We start from the raw sequence: 26,595 nt of genomic DNA, 5'->3' as shown, positions 1-26,595 counted from the left end.
ATGTTATATTTCAATAGCATTTCATGAAGTATTTGAATAAGACACACAGTGGTATCAGCCGTAAGAAGAGCCACACTACAAGTCTAGGTCCTATTTCTTCTATTTTCTATGTGATTGGAAATTCTGTCAAAACTTAGTCAGTTAGAAGTGATAAATTTCTGGATATGTGATGGGATTACTACAACAAAAACAAAGCATTAGTAATTAATTAATAATGAATAAATAACTGAAAGATAAAAAAGTAAGATTTTTTACATGTTTACCCTTCAAGCTGCTCATTGTCAAATGGGTAGCATTGAAAATAATTGTTTAATCTCAGTTAATTATTGATCCACTTCCTAAAAAATAATTCCATTGACTTACACAATCTTTGTCACCCAGTTTATGTCTGAGATTCACAGGGAGTGCCTTAAAGTCACTGTACTAGCCTCTGTCCTGCTTGTGACCTCACCCGTGCTCAGCAGGCACCAGGACGTTTGCACTCTCCATAAACGGCCTGTATTCTACCCAAATTTTACTTACTTGCCTTCACGTGCAGGGGAGAAAGGAGAATGTTTCTCCCAAGGGGAAGGCCCAGCATCTGAGCTACTTCTTGGCCTTTTGACTTTTAGGAATCTAATGTCACATTCTCTTTTCCTTTCTACACAGTTTTCTGGTTCAGGAGGGTGCATGTGTGTAATCATAACCTTCTCTCTTTGGGGAACCTTGAACTGCATAGCTGAGTCTAGACATCTTTATATAAAAGATATTTTTTTTTAGCTATTGGATTTGCTTTCCATGTTTAATAAGCATGGACTATCTCATGCTACATGAGCAACTTCAAAAGCACGGTGGTTTTAAAACCATAAGTGTGTACTTTCTTTCATGTTATTTGTTTATCATAGACTGGTGAGAGGTGGAGGAAAGATGTGCTCCATAGTTACAGACAACATTGGTGGGAGACTGACATGTTTAAAGATCACAGTAAGGGACAAAGAAGAGAAGGGGCATTATGCACATGTTCTCAAAGCTTCTGTCTGGGAGTGACATAGATCCTATTCACTTTTCTCCTCTGTCTCTCACTCACTCCCTTTGCTCTTATTTCTTTTCTCTTTCTTTCTCTTCTCCTCTCCTTTCCCTTCCCCTCCTCTACTCTCCTCCTCTCTTTCCTTCCTCTCTGCCAAGTTATAGTAACATCAAGAAGACATACATGTGGTTGTATGCATTAAAATGAGAGTGCTAAACATATTTCCACTGCTGCTCTCATTGCATCAGCTAAACTCAGGTGACTGTGTCTGTCCTCTTAAGGGTGCTATGAAGTACAAGCTTACCTTACAGTAGAATTGGGATCCTGAAGAGCCATGCTAATAATGATCACACACCCTCCCTCAAATTTTTGTTTGTATGCTCTTCTCCATCCTCGCTTCCTCCCCTCATCTTCCCCATCTTATATGCCTCTATCTGTGTAGACCTCAGTCACATAAATGGCTCAAGGTTGCCCAGTGCTTGATAGTTCGTGGACTTTGTTCCTCTTGAAGATCACTGTTTGTAACTGTGAGTCATTGACAGTCCTTAGTCTCGGAGTGGGGAACACTCAAAAGCAAAAACCACTTCAAGTCTTATGTGTCTGATCTCATATGTGACATATACCATCACTCCTGCCTGATGACCGACAACAGAGCAGGAAGAAGCTACATTGAAGTAAACTACTGGGGCGAACTGGCTTGAAAATTGGGCATGATTCCTAATCAGAACACCCCGTGACTCTCATGTAAACCCATGGCTACAGAAAAATGTTTTCTCTGACTCTTAGTTCTGCCAAGCAGCATACTTAGTTAGCATGGGGTCAGCAAAATGTAAACCTCTCGTGGGGAGGGGTTTGTCCTTTAGACTAGAGTTACTCTTCTGCTGTATAATTAAATGGCTCTCACATCACAGCATTCTTGTTGTTCCGTACTTAAAGAAATACGTGCACTCTTCGGAAGAACATTGCCTCATTTATAATGTCATAAAAGCTATTTTTAAGTCTCTTGTGTCTAGGTGGTTGCTATCCTTGAAACGGTGACGACAGTATATATAGCAAAAAGCAAACAAGTAAATACTTGAATGTCTTTTTCTGGTCCTTTCCCTGTAGAAGCATGAGCTGGGTGCGCTAAGTGTGACTTTAATAGGACACTGGGAGGAATCAGAAAGAGTGGCGCAGTGGCAGAAGAAACCCTACAATCATGATCTGCCCTGGTCAGCACTCTGTTTCCACAAGCCAGGATTCTTTCTAGACTAATCAAGAAAGCATTGGAAGGTATCAGGGGATCATGTAATTCTGGGACAGGAAGACATTTCTTTGGAGGGCAGGGCTATACGTGGCTACTATAATAAAAAGGAGAGGAATGTGTACATGATTTGATGGGATTTTTCTGCACCTACAATTTTATAGAGCAAGACTAGATTTCCCTCCTCTCTTTTAGAAAACTGTTGTCATAGAAGGAAACCCCACTTATCAAAAAGAAATTGACAGTCTTTCCCACTCCTTCAGTCATTAAGTCAGTAAATAAGTTTTATTTACTGGCTGCTTAAATCAGCTGTTTCTTATGTCAGCAATGTCTCTGGGATTAGTCCTCAGCAAGCCATGTGGTGTGACCAGTTCAAGTTGTCTGTTAGCATCCCCTGGAATCTCTCCTCTCCTTTCCTCTAGAGTTTGCTACTGTTCTGCATTTTCGTTGCCTTTGTCCAAGCCTCGTGTTGAATCTCTGACACTCTAAATTCCGGCGTGCTCAGAGCGTGCAGGGTTTCCTCTCCTCCCACCAGCCCGCTCTCACCTCCCTCCACCAAGGGCTTACTTCATTCCCTAGAACAACATTGCCCTCCCCTCCAAGCTTGGTCTATTTACATTTCCCTGCTCCTTTCCTCTCCCTGCTTGGCATGCTGGTTTCATCAATTTGACCAAATGACTTTCCTGGCAGCTGAAAAAAAAGAAAAGAAAACCCAGGGTCAGTTAATAGCAATCTCATACTGTACTTTCTGTCATTTTTTTTCTAAAATGTACAGAAGTATTTGGATTGATTTTTAATGATCTAAATGATCAGGTGTCTCTACGCTACACTGCAGCAGCCTGATAATAAGTAGAAGGGGGAGGGGCTTGCACACTGGACAGTTCCAGATGAACAATCCCAGAAACACCAGCCAAGTAGAATTTGATAAAATGTAGTCATTGTCAAGCTGTTTATTAGCATTTTAAAAACAAAGACACCTAGCTCTTTGGTTTTTAGATGGAATGTGAAGGAACTCAAGATATTCTGGGTGAGGGCTTAAAGAGTAGCCAGAAGGTTTAGAAATCAGAACCTAAATCTATGTGTACTGACACGAACAGAATGCCAGGCAAGTGTCTCCCTGTGTCCCCAGATAGCAATGTAGGTAAATTATTGGTCTTTTTTTTTTAAATTAGATAAACAAGAAGACATGGTAGCTTCCCAGGGTGTGTGAGGTCAGTGGAACCACCACCTGCTTTTGCATATGGCATAAGAAAGAGAAGAGGCGGTGTGACGGGAAAGGAGGAGAACAAAGAAAGAATGAATACTATGAATTCATCCCTGGGCTTATTAACTAGCTGTGTACTTTAGGACCCCTGCCGTTAATTATCCAGCGCTTGTTTGCCTCCTCTTAAACATACAGAGCAGCAGTGCTTTGGGGGAGAAGAAAACAAAAACTGAAGATGTTGATCACAGTGCATGGCACTTCTAGTTACAAGGCTCATGGTAATTATTTCTCCAGTTCATTGTTCCCCCTCTGTCCTTCCTGGCAGGTTGTGTAAACTGAGGTTTGGGAATCCAATCCTCATCCCACCCTTTTCTAACTGGGCCTGAGGGGCAACTTCTCTAGATTCTTTGAACTATTCTCTACTAAGTTGAGCCTGTTAATACTGGCCCTGCCACATCAAGGAAATAACCTGTACAAACCGGAGTGTAGGAAGCCTTCCCTAGAAGGGAAGCTCCAAGAAATACAAGCTTGAATTCCGTTTTCTTCGCCCTCTTTTCTTACTGCAACTGCCGGATGGCCCCGTTCCTAAAAGCTAGTGGAGGAAAGTTAATTAGTTCCTCGTGCTAATTATTCATTGAGTGTCCTCAATTAATACGGTGTATTCTTTTGAGAAACTTAGCTCAGCTTCTATTAGTGGAGATATACAAATCAGGAGCTTACATAGGCTGATTTAAGACTCGCACTGAGACAAGGGCTTTCTCTAAGCGCATGGCTCTAAAAATACTACATCACTCTTACTTTGTGTGGGTGTGGGCCAAGTATGGGGGGGGTAGTTACAATCTTATATAGTATTATTCTCCTTATACAAGAAGGCGCTTTTCTTGCTTTTTGCTCTGGAATCTTAGTTACTTGACCAGAGCAGACATGTCACCGTGTCATCTCGACACAAACAATGTGACAAAAGAGGACAAATTCTATCACCACTTCTGGGAAAAGTGGCCAGAGGAAGTCTTAGCTGATCATATGAGGGGCATGGACTTTGTATTTAAGATGTTATCTTTGTTCTCCTCTCCATTTTCATATCAGAAATCTCATTCTCAGTGAAGAACAGTTCCCAAGATTTGTACCAATTGGACTAGAAACCTTTACTGCGAAGATATTTCTAGACAAATCAGCTTTGCTTTCCTGATAATGACTGCCTTACACTTATATTTTTATATTTTTCAAATATTGAGACAAATTGGCAGAAAAGTAAAATCATTGATGAGCCCGGTTTGGGGGGTGGGGAGGGTGAAGCATGAAATAAAGAGACAAAACTGGGTGTGTAGTTCAATTTTCTTTAAGAATTAAGACTTAGGAATAACAATTCTCATTAAAATACATGCAATATTTTCAAGGACTAAGAAACTGAGTACGAAAATAAACTATTGTCTAAACCATTCCAAAACTATGAGTAGATAGCATGAACTTTTTGATTGCCACTTATAAAATTATTTGTTGACTTCTGAAAAAAGTAAATTACCCTTGTATTTTATAATTATTGCCTTTGTTTACAATAACAATATTTTGACTATGCCAGCCAATGGGCATTTTTTAAGTGTCTTCCATCCCATTAGATACCTGGATTCTGGAAGTCCCTGGAAGTAAGTGAAAGGTCGTGTGTGTCTTCTTCAATTCAACAATGAGCAGAGAATCAGATACAGGAGTTTTAAACACTAGCATAAATACATATATGCTACATATTTGTATTTGAGAGGTTGTTTGCAAATGAGACTTTTTTTTTGTCAAAGGGTATGTATGTGTTCTACCTCTACATGTACATCAGAAATGCCATGCTTGGTGCATGCTTCTCTGAACTGCACAAGTCTGCCCATTCCCCCCCCACCCCTCACATCATTGATACTACATTTCCCTCCCTCGCAAACAATGATGGTCCTTATACCCCATCGAGGGTTTACTTCTTCAGTTTCTGCAGAGGTCCTATCTCTAGCTAGCTCCTAGCTGTCCGCGCTACTTTTCCTTCCATGGTGCCTATTGCATCGTTTCTCACATTTCTTTCAGGTTCTTGGTTTCATGGCTGACATGAGTCTACTGGGCCCCTTTAAGCAAGCAATAAATAAATCTCACCCTATGGCTGACTTTCCAGCGGCCCCTTGCCACTCACTCACCTTGCCTCAGGTGCTGGTAGGCTTTCGTATTCAGCCTCCTCGGATGTTCTACACTGCTTTTGTCCTTCTCCTCAGCTTTAGCATTCCCCACCGGCTGCAGTTCAGCAGACTGGACAGAAAACATTTGATGAACTCAAGGCAAACAAATGAGACAAATTTTTTTATACGCTAATTAAAGTTGTCTCAGTTCAAAAATCCAGACCAAATCCAAGCCAGATAAAAGTTTTGTTTTCTAGAGAAAAATAAACCTTGGTCAGGGAAGGTTAAGAAATCAGCACAAAAGAAGCAAAGTGCCTATGAGACCCGAGTGACACTAAAATTTTTAAAAATTCTGCGCTTCTTCTAACCAAAGGTCTTTTCTTCGAAATTCTGCTGCGAGCCTCTAGCCCAAGTGAATTCATTTATACTTGGAAGTCTGGGTAAATAAAATGGACAAAGGTAGAATTGGGTTATAGAGGATGCTGGGGACTGAGAGGGGGGGAGACTATTGTAACAGTTGGTACAGCTTGCCCCAGGACTGACTGGGGAGGAAAGGAAGGCAAATCTCTGAAGAGTAGAGGGGATGGGACTGCCAGAGCACACTGGGGCATGTCAGTCTACACAGCAACTGAATGCATCTGTGTGTGGGAAGTGACAATAAGTCATCATGAGCAGATGACAATGACATGGGCTGGGGAGGAGTTAAGATTAGTGAGCCCTTGTTACAGACTCTCATCCAGACAGTGAGGAAAGACGCTGTATTTCCCCCTAGCAGCCCCCAGCCCCACTCCACTTGTCTTCAAGGGAAGAACATTCCTTACACCGTGGCTGGTACTTCCAACACCAAAGATCGCAGCAAGATTACTAGACATGCCTTCTTAGAGTATGAAAAATGGTCGTTAGCTTAGACCAACAAGTTCTCAATAAAATTGGTCTCTGTACATTAACTCATTATTCTGTTTTTCTTATAAATGTGTTATTCTGCAAACATATTGTCACAGACTAGTCACCCTCTAGTACTCTGAAAGTGATTTAGAATAATCACACCCACATCATACATGGAACAGCAATCACACCCACATCATACATGGAACAGCAAATGAGGTCTCCACTTGGTCTTCTAAATGGAAGACAGCATAAAGTGTGATTTGGTTTGCATAGGATGTTTGACACACACACATGCTATCTTCCGATGTGTCTAAGATGGAAAATGGTCTTTGGTAAGAGCATCATCAGAAGAGCGACATAGTGGGAACCTCTTGAGTCCCTCCACAACCTCCAGTGAAAGTCAACCCACTGAGGATGATGGAGTCACCAGACGCACACAGCTTCTGTTTGTTTTTATTTACATGTGTTGTCTTGGGTGTCACCATAACTGTTGTTGCTGTTCCGTGATCGCATTTGCAGTTCTGAAAACTAACTTTAATGTTTGCTGCCAATGGTGCTTTCTGTGTGGTTGCTATTTTGAAAGAAAACGATTGAGACAACCTAAGTGTCCCTCTCCTGTATAATTTCCTTAAGTGTATTACAGTGAGATTTCAAGTAAGCTGTGACAGACAGCATGCATTCCACAGGAAGTTTGGGACTCCCAAAATAACAGATTAAAACAGATAAATGAGAGGACTGTCCTAAAGTTTCATGGCATAAGGTCCGAGGGGCTCATTCTAAAAAAAATTGCCCAGGTGTACCGTGTTGCAGGTTCATTCAGTCTGTTTTTTCATTAATGCTTATGGGTTACCTTGTCAAATCCTGGCTCCAGAAGATAGAATACAGAAGATAGGAACACAGAGAGCTATCTTTGAGCCATTTTCTTTGTATCCTTCCCGGGAAGAACATCTGGGGAAGGCATTTGGTTTTCAATAGAAGGGGTTTGTGGGACAAGATCACTAGAAACGCAAGGGCTGGGTGGGAGTCTGATTAAGCAGTAGCAGTTGGAACAGGGGACCAAGTCTGAGTCATAGGAGTTACAGCCATGGGCCCCAGCAGGGATGGTGCTGCTGAATCCACAAAAGTACCAGCCACACATATAACATCTGCCAGAACCTCGGTGTGAGACACTGTCTCATGATGATGCTAACTGAAGGGGAAATTTTAAAAAATGAAAATACAAAACAAAAGAACAAACAAACAAACAAAACTCCAACCCCTTTATCTCTATCCTTTCCCACTTTCCAATCCCAAAGCAATCAGAGCCAAACTTGTCTGGGCAGAATGGAGATCCTGTGCTCTCCCACTACAAGTAACCAGTATGTGAGGTCCCAGCCACAGGGGGACATGATGTAGAGCTTGGGGCTAGAATTTGGAATGAGCATTCTGATTGCTGAACACAAACCTCTTTGCTGTATGTGTAAAAATGTGAGTCTGTTCCCTAACAGTGCTCAGAAACAAATCACAGAATGTTCTCCATAAGGAAACCTCAAAGAACAGCGAGAGGCCAAGGAAAATGTGCCAATACATGTCCCATGCTCTCCTTTCCAACAAAGATGCTAGCCCATGCCCAATTGCGAATATTTTAAAGTGTCTCGATACTGTGTTGCATCTCTGTTTGCATGTTTCCCTGCCTATCTCCTGCTAGTATTCAGGAGGACAATGATTTATACATTGCAGCCAGTATTCTTCTGATCTTTCCCATGCCTGTGTCCCAGCAGAGCCATCCCAGAATAAATGTGCGGCAAAGGCATGGGAAGCACAGCTTCTCACATAGGAGCATAGGAGGGGATGAGAAAGCCCTTATCTTCCACCTGACTGGGACTTTCCTTTGTCTTCTCATCCTTTCTGCCTTTTCACTCCTTTAGAGGAACTTTAGGAATCTCTCCTCTTACTGTACCTATGGTCTATAAAGAGGAGTTGTAGGGACAAGGGCCATACAGCTGCCACACCAGTCTCCTACTAAAGAAAACCTACCTACCCACGCACACACATTGACTGTCTCATCTCAAGTGACCCGTGTCTTTAATCCGTCAGTAATTAAAGCAGACCAGGTGGAAGGCGAGTGGATACTATCATTACCTTCATCCCTGCTTCTGAATAAATTCCACTCTTAAAAATGAGGTAGAGACTTCAGCTCTCAGTGAAGCTTGCTGAGAATTCTAGTATTAAGAGTCCATGCTCATCGGCTTACTTCCCGCGTTGTAAATGGTTTGCCTACTCTCTGCTGGCTCACCGATCTCAAAGGTAATGGTCAGGGAGAAAACATAAATTCTAAAGCTGTACCACCTTCTGGGGAACTCTGCCCCTTTATGTCGTGATCAACTTGAAAGATCTTGTGTCTTCATGCCATCTACACACCGTGGAATTGGGAATGGGTGAATGAAACTATACCACAGTCAACTAATCTTTCCACCTTATGCCTTGCCTCTCACAGAGATGCATCTGATAGCAGAGCAAAGGTGATTTCATTTCAAGTTAGCACTTCCTGCTCTCATCATTTGAACATTTATCATTTGCATGGAGCCTGATTTTATCTAAGTAACTTGTATAGTTCCCAGAGAATCGCTAGAGGTGGAATATGCCAGGACTGTAGAGAGGTGGGACAGCTAGTGTTGTCGTACTAGCAGCAATATTTAAATGGTAGAGAAGGTGTAACATATAAGGTAAGGGAGAACTGTCTAAGGTATACATGGAGGATTTTAAAGTTACCTTTGAACGTATTTTACACTCAAATGCAAATAATGTTTTAGTTAATTAGACCATAATGCCTTTAAAACTATTAATTTTTCTAACACAGGTTGTTTTAACAAAGTTAATGTCTTTGAGCATTTTAATGATCATTTCAAAATAACCATATGAATATCTTTTTTACTCCCTGAAGAGAAAATTTGTCTTTTTACTACTGAATTTCCATACCCTATAACACACACATACAAAAAAAAAATGACAGTATTTACCCTTTCTCATGAGGTCTGTCTTTCTTCTTAGCTCCCAAACCTGTTTTCTAAAACAATTTGCCATCCAGTGAGGATGACATCTAGGGGCTTGTAAAAATCCCAGTGCTAATATCGTGACTGGAACTGTGGTAGATGTCACTCAGAGCAAAAGCAAAACGGTGCCATCTGGAACATCTGGATTTGTGTGCAGATGTAGCTACTTTGATCCTTGCAGTACGTTCTGTACAGATTCAAGCCTCTGTTCCTTCATTGTGGCTATTCACTATCACAACACATTATTCATTTTAAATTGACATATTTGAAGGAAAGAAATTTATAAATAGGTAACATTTTTAAATGATGACTTAGCAAGATTTTGATTGCAAGTAAAAGTAGTGATTGACTCAGACCATCTCCAAACACACACGCACACACAAAATAAACAGGTTCATACACACCCACCCAATGAACATGAAACCCCCATGCACAGTGGTTACATCGAAATGTACAGAAACAATTGGATCTTGCTTGATTTAAGAAATCCTGGGATCAAGTCTCTTCTCTTTTGGGGACCATATGGCGAGCCATCCCATTTGTCCCTGTGTTTCTACTCTCTGCTGTCTCCTCTAATTGCCACCCACGTCTTGGTCATCAGCTTGTACTAAATTCTAAATGGCATCTTCCTTTTGCAGATCCTCTTGAGTGAGTTCTCACCCACCGTGGACTAGTTAGAGTTTCAGTGCTAAAAGTAGGACCCACCATGTTCTAATAAAAGAATATAAATATTGGACTCCTTGCCGAACATGATTGGGCATGCCTTTAATACCAGCATTTAAAGGGTGGAGGCGAGAAATTCTGTGCACTCAAGACCAGCCTAGTCTACATAGATTTACAGGACAGCGAAGATTACATTGAGAGATACCTGTATTAGATTTTATATTGCTGTGATGAAACAGTATGACCAAAACCAAGTTGGGGAAGAAAGGGTTTATTTAGCTTACAGTTCTAATCACTCCTTTTTTTTTTTTTTTTTTTTTTTTTTTTTTTTTTTTTTTTTTTTTTTTTTTGCTAAGTAGTACTCCATTTTGTAAATGTACCACATTTTCTTTATCCCTTCTTAGGTTGAGGGGCATCTAGGCTGTTCCCAGGTTCTGACTATTATAAATAATCCTGCTACAAACAAATGTCCTTGGAGTTTGACTGAGCATCCTTTGGGTATATGCCCAAGAGTGGTAGTGCTGGGTCCTGAGGTAGGTTGATTCCCATTTTTTTTTTGTTTGTTTGTTTGTTTTTCAAGACAGGGTTTCTCTGTAGCTTTGGAGCCTGTCCTGGAACTAGCTCTTGTAGACCAGGCTGGTCTCGAACTCACAGAGATCCGCCTGCCTCTGCCTCCCGAGTGCTGGGATTAAAGGCGTGCGCCACCACCACCCGGCTGATTCCCAATTTTCTGAGAAACTGCCATAGTGATTTCCAAAGTGGTTGTACAAGTTTGCATTCCCACCATCAATGGCAGCGTGTTCCACTTACACCATATTTTCTCCAGCATAAGTGTCATTGGTTTTTGTGATCTTAGCCATTCTGGCAGGTGTAAGATGGTACCTCAGAGTCATTTTGATTTGCACTTTCCTGATGGCTAAGGATGCTGAACATTTCCTTGAGTGTCGTTCTGTCATTTAAGATTCTTTTGTTAAGAATTCTGTTTAATTTAGTACCTAGTTTTTCATTGGGTTATTTGGAATTTTGATGTCTAATTTATTGAGTTCCTTTGGAGATCAGTTCTCTGTCTGATGTTGGGTTGGTGATGATCTTTTCCCATTCAGTAGGCTGTCTTTTTGTCTTATTGACTGTGTCCTTTGCTTTACAGAAGCTTCTCAGTTTCTGGAGGTTCCATTTATTTATTGTTGCTCTCAGTGCCTGTGCTACTAGTGTTATATTTAGAAAGTGGTCTCCTGTTGCCATGCATTAGAGGCTACTTTCCACTTTCTCTTCTATCAGGTTCAGTGTGGTCAGATTTAAATTGAGGTGTTTAATCCATTTGGACTTGAGTTTTGTGCGTGGCAGCAGATATGGATCTATTTACATTCTTCTACATGCTGACATCCAGTTATGTCAGCACCATTGTTGAAGATGCTTTCTTTTTGCCATAGTAAAAGTTTAGCTTTTCTGTCAAAAATCAGGTGCATGTGTGTGTGTGCATGTGTGTATGTGCATATGAAAGAATGTGTGTGTATGCATGAGAAAGCATGTGTGCATGTGTGTTTACATGTGTGAGGCTGCATGTTTTTGGTGTATGTGTGTGCTTGTGTGTGTATGTGTGTTGAAAGGGCTGAATTTTATTGCATCTTACTAGCCACTTTGAATGCAGCCTCTTCCAACTTCCCATTAAAGTGACTATGAAAGCGTAAGCCTCTGAAAAATATTTAATTTAAAAATCACTGAAAATCATGACTGGCAGTGTTTCATTGTGAGGTTATTAGAAAGACAGTAAGTCAGATTGGAAACACAAACAGGCGACAATACATCCCATTCTCTTCTATAAGAAAGTAGAAACCAGGGTGTTGTCCATCACAGACTTGCATGGTTCCATTAAATCCTTTTTCACTTACTGGAAAGAAAGTTCTGTAGTAAGAAGTAATTGCATAGAGATCTTGTCAAAATGTAGATTTAAACACTTAGTTTTTGTCCCCTGCAAGAGCAGTAAGTACTCTTAATCACTGAGTCATCGCTTCAGCCCAGACTGCAGGACTTTTTAACTGGAAAAAAAAAAGCGTGACAGGAGAACTGCCAAGAGTGTTAAAATATCAAGGAGTTAAAACACCCCTAGCTATATCTAATCAGTTAGGGTGGGTGAGATAAGACAATCAGACAATCTAACACCTCTCTTGGTACTACTGCAGACATTACTTTTCTTGCCCTGACCCACTCTGTTATGCTGTATAGCTACTGTGTGGAGGGTGTGTATCTACAGCACTGTGATGTGCTGTGTATATGGTGTGCGTCTATAACACTGTGTTGTGTGTGAGGTGTGTATCTACAATGGCTCTCTGGCATTAGTGATGCTGCACACACTGAAATCTGTATTTAGACATACTCACCCTTTTGAGCCAGAATGTATTATTATGAGAATGTTTGCTCAGTTGTTTCATTTTAGCAATGGACATGGCTTTTCTGGTGACAGTTAACCCAAATCTGATGATTGTATCTTGTCCCGAGTACCATATTTTTGTGGGTGCAGACGAATGAACAGATCAGCTGTTTGTGTATACTCACAGACTCTGTGATAACTGAGATAAGGATGCTGATGGAATGTTTGCCTTCTCGAGTGTATATTTTGCATTCAACCATTGAGCTTTTAGTTTTAAAGCTAAAAGTTCCCCAACCTTTCAGAGAGTTTACCTCACCAGTAGTAGGAACTCAAATGTGATAGTATAATTTGAAGCTATCAACAGGATTGATTCCTGTTTTTAATTAATTAAATATAGTGTCTCTTGATTTCTATTTTTAGCTATAAAATAATACGTGGATATATTCTTTTTTGTCTTTTCGAATTTCACAATTCATGCAATGAAATATGATTATATCCACACAATATTTTCCCTCTTTAATTCCTCTTGAATCCCCCACAATACTTTCCCTTCCTAGCTTCATTTTCTCTTCCTCTTCCTCCTGCTCCTTCCTTTTGGTAACCCACTAATTCCCATTATTGCTGCCTCTGGGTGCATGGGTGTGTGGCTACTCACTGGAACTTCGGAAATTCACCAATGGCCTCTAATGTTTTTAGGATTAAAGCAGTTCCCTCAGAAGCTGTCTCATCCAACAGCTCCCCTGTAAGGGGTGGGACTTAAAGATCTTCTATTTCTAACTTGATCTTGTGTAGGGGTGAGGCATTGATAAAGATGGTCCATTTAAGGCTGAGCACCTAGTCATTTGTTTTCAACACTTTTGATTAGGGACTGGTCTCTGAATCGCAAAGAGAAGCTTTCTTGAGCAAGACTGCGAACAGTCCAAGTTTCTGGGCATAACCACATATAGAAGATAACTTGACCATATTGCCATTAATTGTAATAATCCTGGAAGATTCTCTCCAAGGGGCTGTGACCACCCTGGACACAGGCTTTTGACCAGTGTTACTGTGCCTGGTAGAATATGTCCACAGAGTAGGTCTCAGTCAGAAAGCAGTTATCTCATTATAGCCTAAAAGAGGTGAGTTTTGTTCAGTAGGTCAGTAAGATGTCATCTCTAGGGCCCAGTGCTGAGAAAGACAGTTGATATCTTTTCTCCCCCAGCAGTCTGCATGGCACCTTCGGGCACCTAAAAGCTAGTCAGCAGGGCAGAAGTGTCCCAGTCAATTTAAGCCAGATTTCTCCACAGCTACAGCCAAAATATGTGGTATCTTCTTCAAAGATAGAGTCTTGTGGTGACAACCAAGACAATGGAAACAGCTTTTCTAAATAGTAAATCAAGAAATAGAGAATAAAATGTTTATATTTTATATTATATATAAAAAACTTTTAAAAATGCCCTTTGCTTCTATTCTTTGTACCAGAGAAAGTGTGTTCATAATCTAGTGTTTCTTCTTCATATTATTTCCTCTGTATTGGCACAAACGTATGTGTTAGCACACATAGAAATTGGTAAGTTCATACTGAAGCTATTTTTCTGAAATGTTGAGGTATTTTTTCATATAACACTATTTCAGTTATTTTTCTAGGGAATTTGTTTGGAAAGCCTACAGAACGAGTACAATTTGAAACTGGTCTTTATTGCATGAGAGATACTTTATGGTTTGAATTTCTGAACCATTGTCTTAGAATATTTCTGGAATATTGATCTGTGAAATATGATGCAAAGCCTCTAAAGCTTTTAAGATTAAAATGAAATATAATTTCACATCAGGAAAAGATTTTTTTTACAGTAATTCCCTTGAGGTTTGCTGTTATTGCTGTATGTTTTTTCATTTGGATAAAAGTAAATGTAGCCTTCCTGAAGAATCTATATTATATTAAATAAGCACATTAAAATGCACATGAATAACACAGAAAAATACTCTTTATATTACAATGTGGTTTATAATTCCTTTCAGCATTTATAATAAAATACTATAAGCTGTTTGTATATATACATATATTGTGTTTTAAAGAATTTAGTGAGTTGGTGTAAGGCACACAAAATATGGACAGGAAAAATCTGAAATTAGGGCTGACATCCTCAAACTACATGACAAAATAAAATTCTAATTTTAAATTTCAAATGTGCTATGGATTTTTCCCATATTTTATATTTGAAAATAAATATTAAGTGCCTTTTCTAGATTCCAGGCTTTGTAGTCTACCTCTTTTACTGCTGCAGATATTTCTAATGGAATTTGGTGGATGTTCTAGATGTTCTAGTCATGGGGTTTGTGGCACTTGATGATAGGTCATTTCTGCTGTAAATGCTTTTTTTTTTTCATTATTTCAGAGAGAAGGTTTAAACTTTGACTCCATGCTCCCAAAAGACTTACTTTTAATAAATTAAATCACAAGCAGGTTACCAAAGCACCTGTTAGTTTTTAAGGAATCAAAATAGAGAGGCTTCATCCAGTCACTGAGGGAAACAATGGCAGACTCATTGCCCTCACGTTAGGTGGAGCTCAGGGAATTCTGCAGATGAGGGAGAGAAAAGATTGTAGGAGCCAGAGGGTCAAGGACACCACAAGGAAACTACAGAATCAACTAACTTGGACTCATAGGGCCGCTCACAGTGACTGAACCGATAACCAAGGAGCCTGCATGGATTCGACTTAAGTACTCTGTATTATGTATGTCACAGTGGTGTAGCTTGGTCCTCTTGCAAGCTTCTAACAACAGGAACAAAGCCTGTCTCAGACACTTTTACTGGCCTTTGGGACCCTACTCCTATACTTGGTCACCTTGCTCAGCCTTGATGGAGAAGTGCTTCCCTCTTTCATCAATTTGGATGAACCCTGTTTACGACACTCATGGAGACCTAGCCACCTTTTCCTAAGCAGAAAGGAAGAGAGAGTGGAATTGGGGGAGGGGGTGGTAGAGGGTAGAGCTAGGACATAGGAGAAGAGGAGGGAGGGAAACTGTGGCAGGGGATGGTAAATAAATAAACAATTAATTAATTAATTTAAAGAGATGTGTTTCTGGTGGATTTTTTAAAAAATTTTCAGTTGGTACCATGTTCTCAGTTAAAAGAACAGTACAGAAATTGAATATAGCCACGATGTGCTGAAGCATCGCACAGTTCCCTGATGCTTAGCAGTTGAAACCCTGGCTTCACAGAGTGCTTCTCCTGTTTCGGTTACGAATGTGATGAACAGCATGCCTTCAGCCTTTGCTAGCAGTTGTCAGAAGTAGAATTTCATCACTATTAATATGGTCATTCGTTAACATTTAGTGAGTGCCAATAATGTTTTTTGGTGTCATAAACACAACCAACACATTAAAACAAGTAAATTGTATCTTACTGAAAAATCAGTATTTATATAGAAGAAAAAACATTAAAACATATGTAACATTTAATAAATATTTTTGTACCCCAACAGTAGCTTATTACTAATTTATTTCAGTAAATAAAATAGTACGTAGACTGTAAGTTTATACACATACATATATACACATACATTTTACATACACAGATTTAACTTATGTAAGTACAGGCACCACACACACACACACACACACACACACACACGAGCTATATATATAAAACCAAATGATATCTCAAGAGATTTAGAAACTGGTGAAAATTATACAAAACATAAGCAGTAAGAACCTAAAACTAAGGAATTACATCCTGAGACACCAAGACAAAATGTAAAGTCTACTTTTTGTCTTCAATTTGCCTGTAGATCTTTTAAGACATGGATACTAGTTTTGATTTACTTTCAATATACATACTTTACATTAGTTATATAGTAGATAAATACTATTAGTATATAGATACTATGTGCTACAATACATAAAGATATTTTATATGTTAATACATTACATATAATAAATTTATATAAACCGAAGGGCAAAGATACTGTCTTTTAATGACAGAAGAACAAAGGTTAACAAGCCCCTTGAGAGATGGCAGACTCCCTAACACAACTGTACAGATGGTTACAAAGTCATACAAAATTAATGAAGGATTATGTTTTAGGTACTTGTCAGTTCATGTCTAAACACAGGGGTATTTTCATCTTGTTTCATTCAAGGTAACACTGATATTAGCTTATTAATTATTCCAGCATATGCTGGTGACACAAAGATTTATTTCTGTTGCTATTTAAAATGAAAATTTCTTTGAAAGTGAAACTCACTGAGTAAAATCAATGACTTAATTCACCTCCCCTCCCGTTCCTGTTAAGTACAAATGACTAAGGGTTAAGGAAACACCCGAGTTCAGTGACCAGGGTGTGGCTTTACTGTTCTATGATTATGTTAGCACGATGGTATAACTTAGCCTTAATACCTGAAAGGCATGTTGAAAACTGGAGGAATTCGAAGAGAATGGAGACTTCAAACCTAAAGAAATAGTATGAGTTTCTGAAGACGGTTTTGGCTCTTCTGTGCCTCTTTGTAAAGAGCAAACTTTGAGAGGAAGGAGCAAAAAGAGACCCCCTGTCTCCACTTTGGCTCACTGGTGGTCAATGGCTACTTTACAAAATGTCAAGGTCCTGAGAGTTTAGGCTGAAAACTATCACTCTTTGGAATCAGCCTCCTTCACTCACTCACACACACACACACACACACACACACACACACACAAAAGGTTTTATTAGCAAGGAAGTGGCAATGCTGGGTAGTTAATTCTAGCTTTGAGCCTGAAGGAAGACTAAGCAATGGTGTGTATAGGTGTGAATGTCTGTGTGGGGTTTTTTTTTTTTTTTTTTGTATGCACATGTGTGTGCCTTCAGGGCAGGTTATCTGGTGTCCTTCTCCATCCCTTGAGTCAGCTTCTCACTAGACCTGGAGCTATTGCCTCTGGTCCTCCATAAAACTAGTAACTAGGCACCCATGTAACCATACCCAGCTTTTCTGATTTGGTTCTCTGGACCCCATGTTTGCAGAGCATTTGTTTTACCCGCAAGCCCTCTCCCCAGCCCTAAGTAGCTTTTAAATGACAGTGTTGACTAAGGCATTTTCATTTGCCCTATGTTTTAGCTCTCACTTGACTAGTAAATTAACCATAGTTTTGCTCGCATATCTCGTTCGAGGGTAGTTAATGCTAGTCCGACCTTGAAAGATCAACTACACCTATGCTTTCTGCAGGACTGAAATCTTAAAGGCCACAAAACATAACAGTCTTGCTTCTGGTTGAACGAGGCTACAGCACAGCCACAGGACCTCACCAAGGCTGACCTGGTCAGTGGCTGAGAGGTAGAGAGCCTTTATTGATGGGAAGCAGCCATCAGGCTGAGAAGAGCAATAAAACCTGTAATGGCTCACCTGCAATTAGAAGTTGTGGAAAGTAACAGTTGTCTTCAAACACAACCAAACAGAGAGGTTGTACCTTAGTCCCTCAATGCTCTTCATCTTGTAGAACTCATTTCTAAGCTGACAGACCTGTGCTGCGCTGCTGGTTTCTAAAAGTCGCGCATTCATTAAGTACTGTCTCGTGAGCTATCATTTTGTAACTTAGTGATCATGCCTCTTAAAACTCTGATTCCAGTTCAGATCGAAAGCCGCTCCGATAGACGACATAAACCTGTTCCCTCATATTACCCTGAGCCTGCAAAACTAAGCAACGTAAGGTTATTCATTAAGATTGTAATCTTAGCTCCCTGACTATGAGATAAATTATATTTTTCTTTGTCCTGCTTCAAGAGCTTTTAGTACTTAGTTTCTCAGTTGTTACTATCTCGCTTCTGATACGTTATTTGAAGTGGTTACACATATAAAAGTAAACAAAAGAGTTCAGCTGAAAATATTAAACTGGAGGGTAAGTATAGACTAACTCAGGGGGCGGAATGCATGTCTAACGTTTGTGAGTCCTCGGTTTCAATGGCCCACTCTGGAACATCGATTGAAATATCTTCTCAAAGTATACTTTAATTTAAAAATCTCATTGAATAACAAAATGATTGAGTCAGGCCGGGCCGTGGTGGCGCACGCCTTTAATCCCAGCACTCGGGAGGCAGAGGCAGGCGGATCTCTATGAGTACGAGACCAGCCTGGTCTACAAGAAGCTAGTTCCAGGACAGGCTCTAAAGCCACAGAGAAACCCTGTCCCGAAAAACCAACAAAAAAAAAAGAAAAAAAAAATATTGAGTCAGCTTGTGTTTTCACTCAATAAAGTATTTTGCTTTTGTCATTCCTAGCCAGTATGAGATGTTAACCTGGGTTCCATCCTGGAGAGACTGGGGGATGTTTGGCCTATGAATAGAGTGGAGATCATATGTACTCAAACACACAAAACATGTCAAATGAGAAATGCTTATTAGAGGGGAAATGATAGTACTACATTATTTTTGTTTCTCTCTATGCTACTTCTAGAAGGCCTTCATGTGTACATGGCGTTAAGAAGTAGGTGCAGGTTTGGGGACAGTTAATTCTTATCCCACCATCCCTACCATAGAAGTAAAAGGACAGATGCCATAGCCTGAATGGACTCCAGGGCTTCTTCTCCCTGAACGTGATGATAGGCAAATGCTGGCCCTTAAAGTTCATTCTAAGAGAGGAAAACACTTAATTTTGTGGAGATAGAATAATACAGGCAAGAATCTCAGGAAGCATTAAGCTAGTAGTGGCAGGCCGTTATCACTACTGCAGTGGAGAAACAAGTTGAGAGCTGTGTGCTCAGACTTCCTGCTTCAGGTGTGTTCGTCTTCCTGCTATCCATTTAACATCTAAGTGCCTCCACACTTCATCTGCACCCCAGGGTTGGTCACTGTTGGATGGGTTAAACAAGATTATGGTGTAAAACTCTCAGAAGACAGTTAGGACATTACTAGTACACCTAGATCTTAAATAATGATGCTGTTCAAGTATATGCGGTGATATACCAGTGTGAGTTACAGTGTGATTCCTGATTCCAAGCATTCCTAGCTTCTTAAGAACAATTCAAGCTGAAGGGGTCTGGAAAGGATCCCACAGGACCTTAGGAGAAAGATTTAGTTCCCCTTCATAACAAAGGTGCTGCAAGGATATCGCCTATGCCACAGGAAGTGCCAGTGACTTTTCTCAAGTTCCTTTGTGCTATAGGGCACCATCTTTCTGCATGCAAAGTTCAAATTGCTTTAAAGGAACCACTCAGTTCTTCCTCCTCCCAGGTTCTTGCTCTAGAACCATCAATTGATCAAATCACAGCAGTTCTCAAACTATTTTTTTTTTACACTTGCTTTAGAATTTATGGGAAGTGAATTCCCCTCTCTCCAAGTAATGTTTTCTGCAAGGACAAGAACTCACTGGGGAAAGCAACTGAAGATAAGTAGCATGATCTATTAAGTGTTGCCAGTATCCCATTTAATATTAAACAATTGCATAATGGCCTTCTTAAATATCCAAGCTAAAAGTGACGCATTAATGGTGTGTATACCACCACCGAGAAGCCCATTCTCTGACTGATAGGCGACAAGCACCATTCAAGTGCCAAGCTACTATTCCAAGAGTTTACTATTTTATTCTGGCTCCAAAATGGCATCAACAGTGATGGGGTGCTTTCAGGGGATTGCTGAACAGGATTCTTTTGCAACAAAGGGGGCAGGCTCCAGGAAATGAAACAGGGAGCTCTCCTCTGAGGTACACACCCACTAATCAAACAAGAAGCTTTATGACATGCGCAAATGCAATTGAAGTCTAACTGATTTCTGCAGAACTGACTTCCCCAGGATTTCCTGTCTAAAATCATAGTGTGGAAATCTGTAGTTAACTGGTTACAAATCATCTAGAAAGTAAGGCTTCTCCACCCCCATATTTTTGTTCAAAAAAAAATCAAAAAACAAACCAAAAACCCAAAACCCTATTATTTGCACATTCTCTCTGGACTTCTTTTGTTTCCTTTCTTTTTATTGAATACGCTGAAGAACTAAACAGACAGAAAAACCTTCCCCCACAATAATATCTATTTGTTCAGCGTGTCATCTCCCTCTGAGGTTATTTACAGGTTTCTTTAGCTTTTCCTGCCTGGTAATTACTTACTGAAAGAAATCTGCTCCTTCAGGGCCAGCTCTTCCCTTTAACCGGTTTCCCTCACTCTCCCTTGGAGGCTAGCAAGGAGCGCGCCTCTCTGCAGTGTCCGGGAACCCACCTAGAGGGCCCCCTTGACGCCAGCACATCCCCTGTCAGGCAGCAGTCTGCAGCTGAGCAAGCGGGCTGCTGCAGAGTTAATGTACAGTACCACGGAGCCTGCAAGTGTCCTGAGCTGCTCAGAGCTGAGGCGGCACAGCCCAGAGCAGACAAGGCGGCTGCGAGGATTCCAAAGGTTCTGCCGGAAATTCGGTGTGGGGGGACTCCAGCTGGAGCCTGTTGCCACTCTGTGTTTTAAAAGCATGCAAGGTCTGTATAGCTTGGGCATGAGAATCTTGCGGATGTCAGAGCATCAGAGTAAATGACATCTATCTGTGGAGCTGAACTGGGGTAAGAGAACAGAGAGAAAGGAAAGCCGACCGAGTAGAAATTCTTAGACAATGTCTGCCTTGCAGCTGTGAAATTCATTTCTTGCCAAGGCAATATATTAAAAGGTCACACAACGTTTTTGATAAGAAACGAGAGGGGATTCTACAGTGAGACATCGATAGCTTAGTCATTTTACTTAAAGAGAGCAGACAGCCTTATTGTGGGGGTTAGGCGGCAGATGAATTTCATCACAACAGCGCCTTCTGAGTCATGATGGGAGCCGCACTAACCCTGTCCTGCAAAGCAGAAATTACGCATGCCTTCCTACTTGAGCATTCAAAACCAGCGATTCTGAGATCTGGAGAAGAAGTTGGCTTGAGCTCTACGTGGTTTCTAGTCCCTTTGCCCAGGTCTTTGTTGGACAAGCTCTCAGACTCAGACGGTAGCACTGCGTTAAAGTGACCACCACACATGAATATGTGCCTAAGAAAGAAGAAAAAGCAGTATTCCTCCCTAAAGGGACAGCATGGCAAAGCAGCGTGAAGTTTTGCCATTCCCTCCTAATACTTCTTTAACCAAGGATAAACAAGAAACTGTCTTTTGACTCCTTTTGTCCACATTCTATAGTCCCTTTCCGAGAGGATGCATTAATTCATGTTCGAGGCAGTTGGATTTCAGCAGGACAATACTTGCCATCAATTAGCAATTGGACTGGTTATTTTAGTGTGTTGACTAGTGGAAGCTACATGGATGGAACGCCCTACCTGCAGTGTTCTGTGATGGTTCTTTCTTTGAATTTTTGGAAGGGCTTTTTTGTTTTTTTCTATTTGGTGTTTTTTTTGGGGGGGGTCGATTTGGGGGGGAGGGAGAATTCATTACTTGTTGCCATAATTGTCCATGACCGATGCTCAAGCCAGAGGGTTGGGACTCATCTGTGAAATATCACTACATGTACATAGGAGACAAGGAAAATATTCATGACGTCCACTCTGCCAACATGATGCACGTGAACTCCTTTCCCTTTAGAAGGCATTCCTGGATATGGTGAGTAATCAATACCCCTTCAGTCTGAATGCTCAGAATTCTAAAAGCCCAGGACAAGAAGCAGAGGAAGGTTTGTCCTGAGCAAGAATCTGTGGGGGGGGGGCAGAGGGGGAAGAACATAACTAACCTAAGTGTAAAACCAAGAAGACTGAGAAGTAACGATTATGCAATTAAAATTTTCTTGTTGCTATAAAGCATCCCAAAGCAGAAAATCATAAAGGTATTCACAATAATTAATATTTCATAGTCCAAAAAAACCCCAGAAAATGACAAACAACCTAGTATGTAACAGAAATGGGAGGATTGGAAATTTGCTTCATCTGTCTTTTTTTATTTGAAAGTGGCCCCAGGAAAGGATATACAAGGATTTCTGACATCTCATATCAATTGGCCTGCATTCCACAGAAGGCTGGAGGAAACTTTTAATGCTGACTCAATGTTTCTCAAACACATCATAATGTCTGACTTGCTCACATTTAAGAATGCTTTAGCTGTTCATGGATAGCACTTCTGGGCTGAACCAATAGAATTCTGATACAGTTCTCACACATGAAGTGCTCTAACTCCTAGAAAGCTTGCTTCGTTCTTGAGTGTTTGGTTAGGGATTAAGGTTCAATTCAATGATCCAATGTGTTGAGGTCTCCAGACAGGGCCTTCGTGTTCCATTTCTGGTTGGCGTCTGTGTCTGACTGTGTAGGGAAGCTAATTGCTGAGGCCGGTGACAAGGACAAAGGTGCTTATTTTGAAAGTTGCCTTGTCTTCAGTGTACCTATAGGAGGGCGTGGATTCAATTTCTCACAGCAGAAACTTTGTGATGTATGCATGAACAAAAGCACACTGTGAGAAATTTAGTCTTACAACATGCAATGCGTTACGCTACTGTATTGGGCCTGATGTTTCCGAGCATGTTTCCCACGTAAACATTTTTTGGACGAGACTCAAGATAAGTAATAGATACACAAACACAGATCTCTGAGGGGTCCATCACTGCTTTTGTGGCCCATCAAAGTCTCCCTAGTTTAAGACACCAGCAAAAAATCACATAGTGGGGTGTTCTGGAGGGTTCCGATTCCCAGCTAAAACTCCTTTGCAATGAATGCCGGGTGGGAGACCTCCTCTGTCATTCTTGGCAGAGCCCTGTTTTGCGACAACTCCAAAGTTACCCAGAACCACTGCTGAGGTGGGTCTCCTTCTCCACACAGCCTCCATCCCCAAGCTCTGGTGTGTCTGTGAGAGAGTCTGGCTGGCCTGTCTGCAGGCCTCAGTGGCCCACTCCAGCTGCAATCGCCCGAGTTCCAGACTCAGGAGGGCTGTGGTGCCAGTGCCTTGCTTCCCCTGTTGGTGAGGGTCAGAGATCAGCATAAGGATCTAGTTGTTCTTATAGAAAGTAGCACATCAGTAGCCCTTGATCCCGAGATTTAAGGGGCTAGAAGTAGTCCTGGTACATAGTAGGCATCTGTTTCATATTTCTTCTGTTTTTTACAGCTTTCTTCATGGCTAATGCCATGCCTCGGGAGCGTTGCTTTAACAAAGCAAAGGTAATTTTCCTTCAAAGGGAAAATTACCATTCTCTTTTATATAAAGTGTACCTTTCTGTAAGCAAACAGTTTTTCTATCTAGCTAAGTCCTCTTGTTGTGAGTCCATTTGTTTATGTTGCAATAGCTAGGAACGCCTGTACCCTCTGGAGGCCTAGTAGCATAATCACCTTTTATTTTCATTAACCTCCCCCCGACTTTTGACTGGAAGAAAATGAGCTGTTTCAGCTCTGTAGGTTTTGGGGAGAAAGATGCAAATTTGCTTATTCACACTTCTGTCGTGCTGTAATAAATGTGTTCCAAAGATGTATAGAGAAGTTGAGAGTCCTGAATTGGTTTCCTTTGTGCCTGGAGATAGGTAAACCTTCATCCATTTCACTGCCTGCTGTGCCATGTGTTATTGTTGTGAAAAAAACAAAAAAAACTGAGCCGGGGTGTATACCGGTGCTCTGTGTGACTGTTTTTCCCCTGGGCTCCTTGGAAGGATTTGGTATTGAGACATTTAACTCAAAGAGGAAGGTAGTGGTTTTTTTCCAGGTGACCCACTTAGCGGTGTCTTGACTCTTAACTTCCCCGTTGTTGTTTCTTCTAAGATACCCCACCTCAGTGACTGCAGTACGTCAGTCTCTCTGTCTGAAAGGAAACCTTCTTTCCCTTTGCCCCACAGTTAGAGCCCCTCTTGGATCAGTGTCTGTGCTCTTTGGCACTCTTGTTAAGAAATCAAAAGGTACAAAAGGACTCTGTCTTTCTTCATCTTCACACGCCCCCCCCCCCCCGTTTCTTTGTGGAGGGATGGATCAGAAGGTGGCAACAGACCAATGTCATTTGAAAGGAGACAATGTGCTCTGATTTCAGGAGCCCTAGCTCAGGTCCTTGAAGGCACTAAGTCCTTTGGATAGGCCAGGTAGACACACACACACACACACACACACACACACACACACACACACACAGCCTAGTCTCTTTCTTGTTTGCCTTATGAGAAGCCAGGAAGAGAGGAAAATTAATAATTGCAGGTCTGGAGAAGTTTTGGAAGTTTCTCAGGGTCCCTACCCAAACAGAAATTCTCATCTTCCTCTCCTCAGCCTGGTGTGTGGATGATTGTGCAATCCAATGATGAGTTCACTTTTTCTCAGTTACAAAGGTAAAGTTAATAAGTGCACTGAGTACCTGGCTTAATAGAACACTACCTGCCCCTTGGTAGAGGTAGCAGAGTGGCAGAAGGATATGAAGAATGTGTCCTCCTTGCTTGAAGCTACATTTGAAGTATTTGCTGGAGGATTTTATTGCAAAGGCGTCGTTTCCATTACACATTTTAGCCTTTTCACTGCCAAGCCAAACAAAGATAAGGATTGGCCCGACTGAATAAACAAGCAGTCTATACCTCCAGTGTTTTATTCCGCCAAGTTGGGAGAGTAGAATGGTAGCCTGGCAATGCAGGAATGAGGCTTCCATGGTCGGAGAAGGAAAAGACAAGTCAGCTTTCTAGGAATTTAAATTCCATCCAGCAGCAATTAAGAGGGACTCCTAAGAAGCCTTGCGATGCTGTGATGTTGGATTACAAGAAGGGATCTCGCAAGAATGGCACAACACGGTGGCGCTAACATAGGCCTACAGTTTTTGCATGCACATATCACATAATTTGCATAGAATGATTTGGAGAAAGATTAAAAAATGCTACAAACCAGCCGGGCGGTGGTGGCGCACGCCTTTAATCCCAGCACTCGGGAGGCAGAGGCAGGTGGATCTCTGAGTTCGAGGCCAGCCTGGTCTACAAGAGCTAGTTCCAGGACAGGCTCTAGAAACTTCAGGGAAACCCTGTCTCAAAAAAAAAAAAAAAAAAACCAAAAAACAACAAAAAAAAAAAATGCTACAAACCGGCGCAAGATGCACCAAGTTGAATGCAATCGAGACGGGTAGTTTCAAACTTTAGGAAGGCCTGCTATTTGGATTTCTCTGTAACCCTTTTTGAATGGACTCAGCTGACCCAGAGAATGGGGCTGATAGAAGTCAAAGAACTTTGCTGAAGAAGGAAGGTTTGGGACTAGTAATTATGGATGCTGATTAATTATTTACTCATTTGGTGCTTAGGGCTTCATTTTCTTAGGACCAGATGTATAAATGTTTCTTAACAAACTTCAGCAGTGATGTTGACAGATCACTTGATCAAGAGATGAAATGGGGGTGATTATAGCCCCTTAAATAAATATTGAGGCTGTTTCTCCTTTAAGGCTCCTGCACCCCTTTATCGAAAGTCTGCTCCCAAGTATAACTCTCAATAACTGAAGTCTAGTAGACACAGTTGAGGTATTGCTCTATAAAGCAAGGATTTGACTCATGAGCCAATTCACACTGTTTTTGTTTTGATTGATCCATACCCTCTATAGGGTCGTGCAAAGTATAGCTAAGCATGCACTAGTATTATTTGCATATGATCAAAACTGTGCAAGTATGTTTTTTAAAGAAGTCACCCAATGAATGAACATTTGGGACAAGAGAAGGTGACTTGTTGTTTAAAGAAGGGAAATTCTTCCTCTCTGGCCACTTTTCAGTTGAAGCTCCAGAAAAAAAGTATAAGCTAGAAGTAAATTTTGCAGCGTGCGTGGTTTTGACAGTACAAGATTACGATATATACATTGAAGGACAGGCTGAATGGAGTCTTCTACAGAATGGTGCTATTCTGCTCAGTTTGGTAAGCAAAACCCATCAAGTGTCTGCAGAGTTCCTCTGGCCATTGTGTCAGTGGACCTTGTCTCTGAGCTTTCTTGTCCTCTTTGGGGCAGTTCTTCCCCAAACACCAGACTCGAAACTCAGTGCTAGGTCCTGGTAGGACCAAAAAGTTGATATGGAAACACTTGGCTAATAAAATCAGGGCTGAGAATCACGGGGACTCATCTTGTTCATCCATCATTAGAGCACAGTTGTTAAGTTTGGGCAATTGTAAGGCAGACGGTTAAGCTTAGATAAAGGTGGTTTTTAATTAGATGATCTTCTGACCTT

General features: G+C 41.0%; 1 protein-coding gene across 3 annotated transcripts in view; it reads left to right on the top strand.

The window, feature by feature from the left end:
- Positions 1 to 26,595, top strand: part of Pde4d (phosphodiesterase 4D) — a 683,624-nt gene that overhangs the window by 148,386 nt on the left and 508,643 nt on the right. The window contains exon 1 of one of the 3 annotated variants that reach the window (XM_038322669.2): positions 21,951 to 22,059. The exons of the other annotated variants lie outside the window; for them this stretch is intronic. Coding sequence (XP_038178597.1) covers positions 21,965 to 22,059 — 95 coding nt within the window. The 5' untranslated portion in view covers positions 21,951 to 21,964. Of the gene's footprint in view, positions 1 to 21,950; positions 22,060 to 26,595 lie in introns of those variants that run through there. 3 annotated transcript variants of the gene reach the window in all.

This window comes from Arvicola amphibius, chromosome 3 (genome assembly GCF_903992535.2).
Source record: "Arvicola amphibius chromosome 3, mArvAmp1.2, whole genome shotgun sequence".
In the NCBI taxonomy this organism is placed as follows: Eukaryota; Metazoa; Chordata; class Mammalia; order Rodentia; family Cricetidae; genus Arvicola; species Arvicola amphibius.
This window is presented reverse-complemented; position numbering and strand designations above follow the sequence as displayed.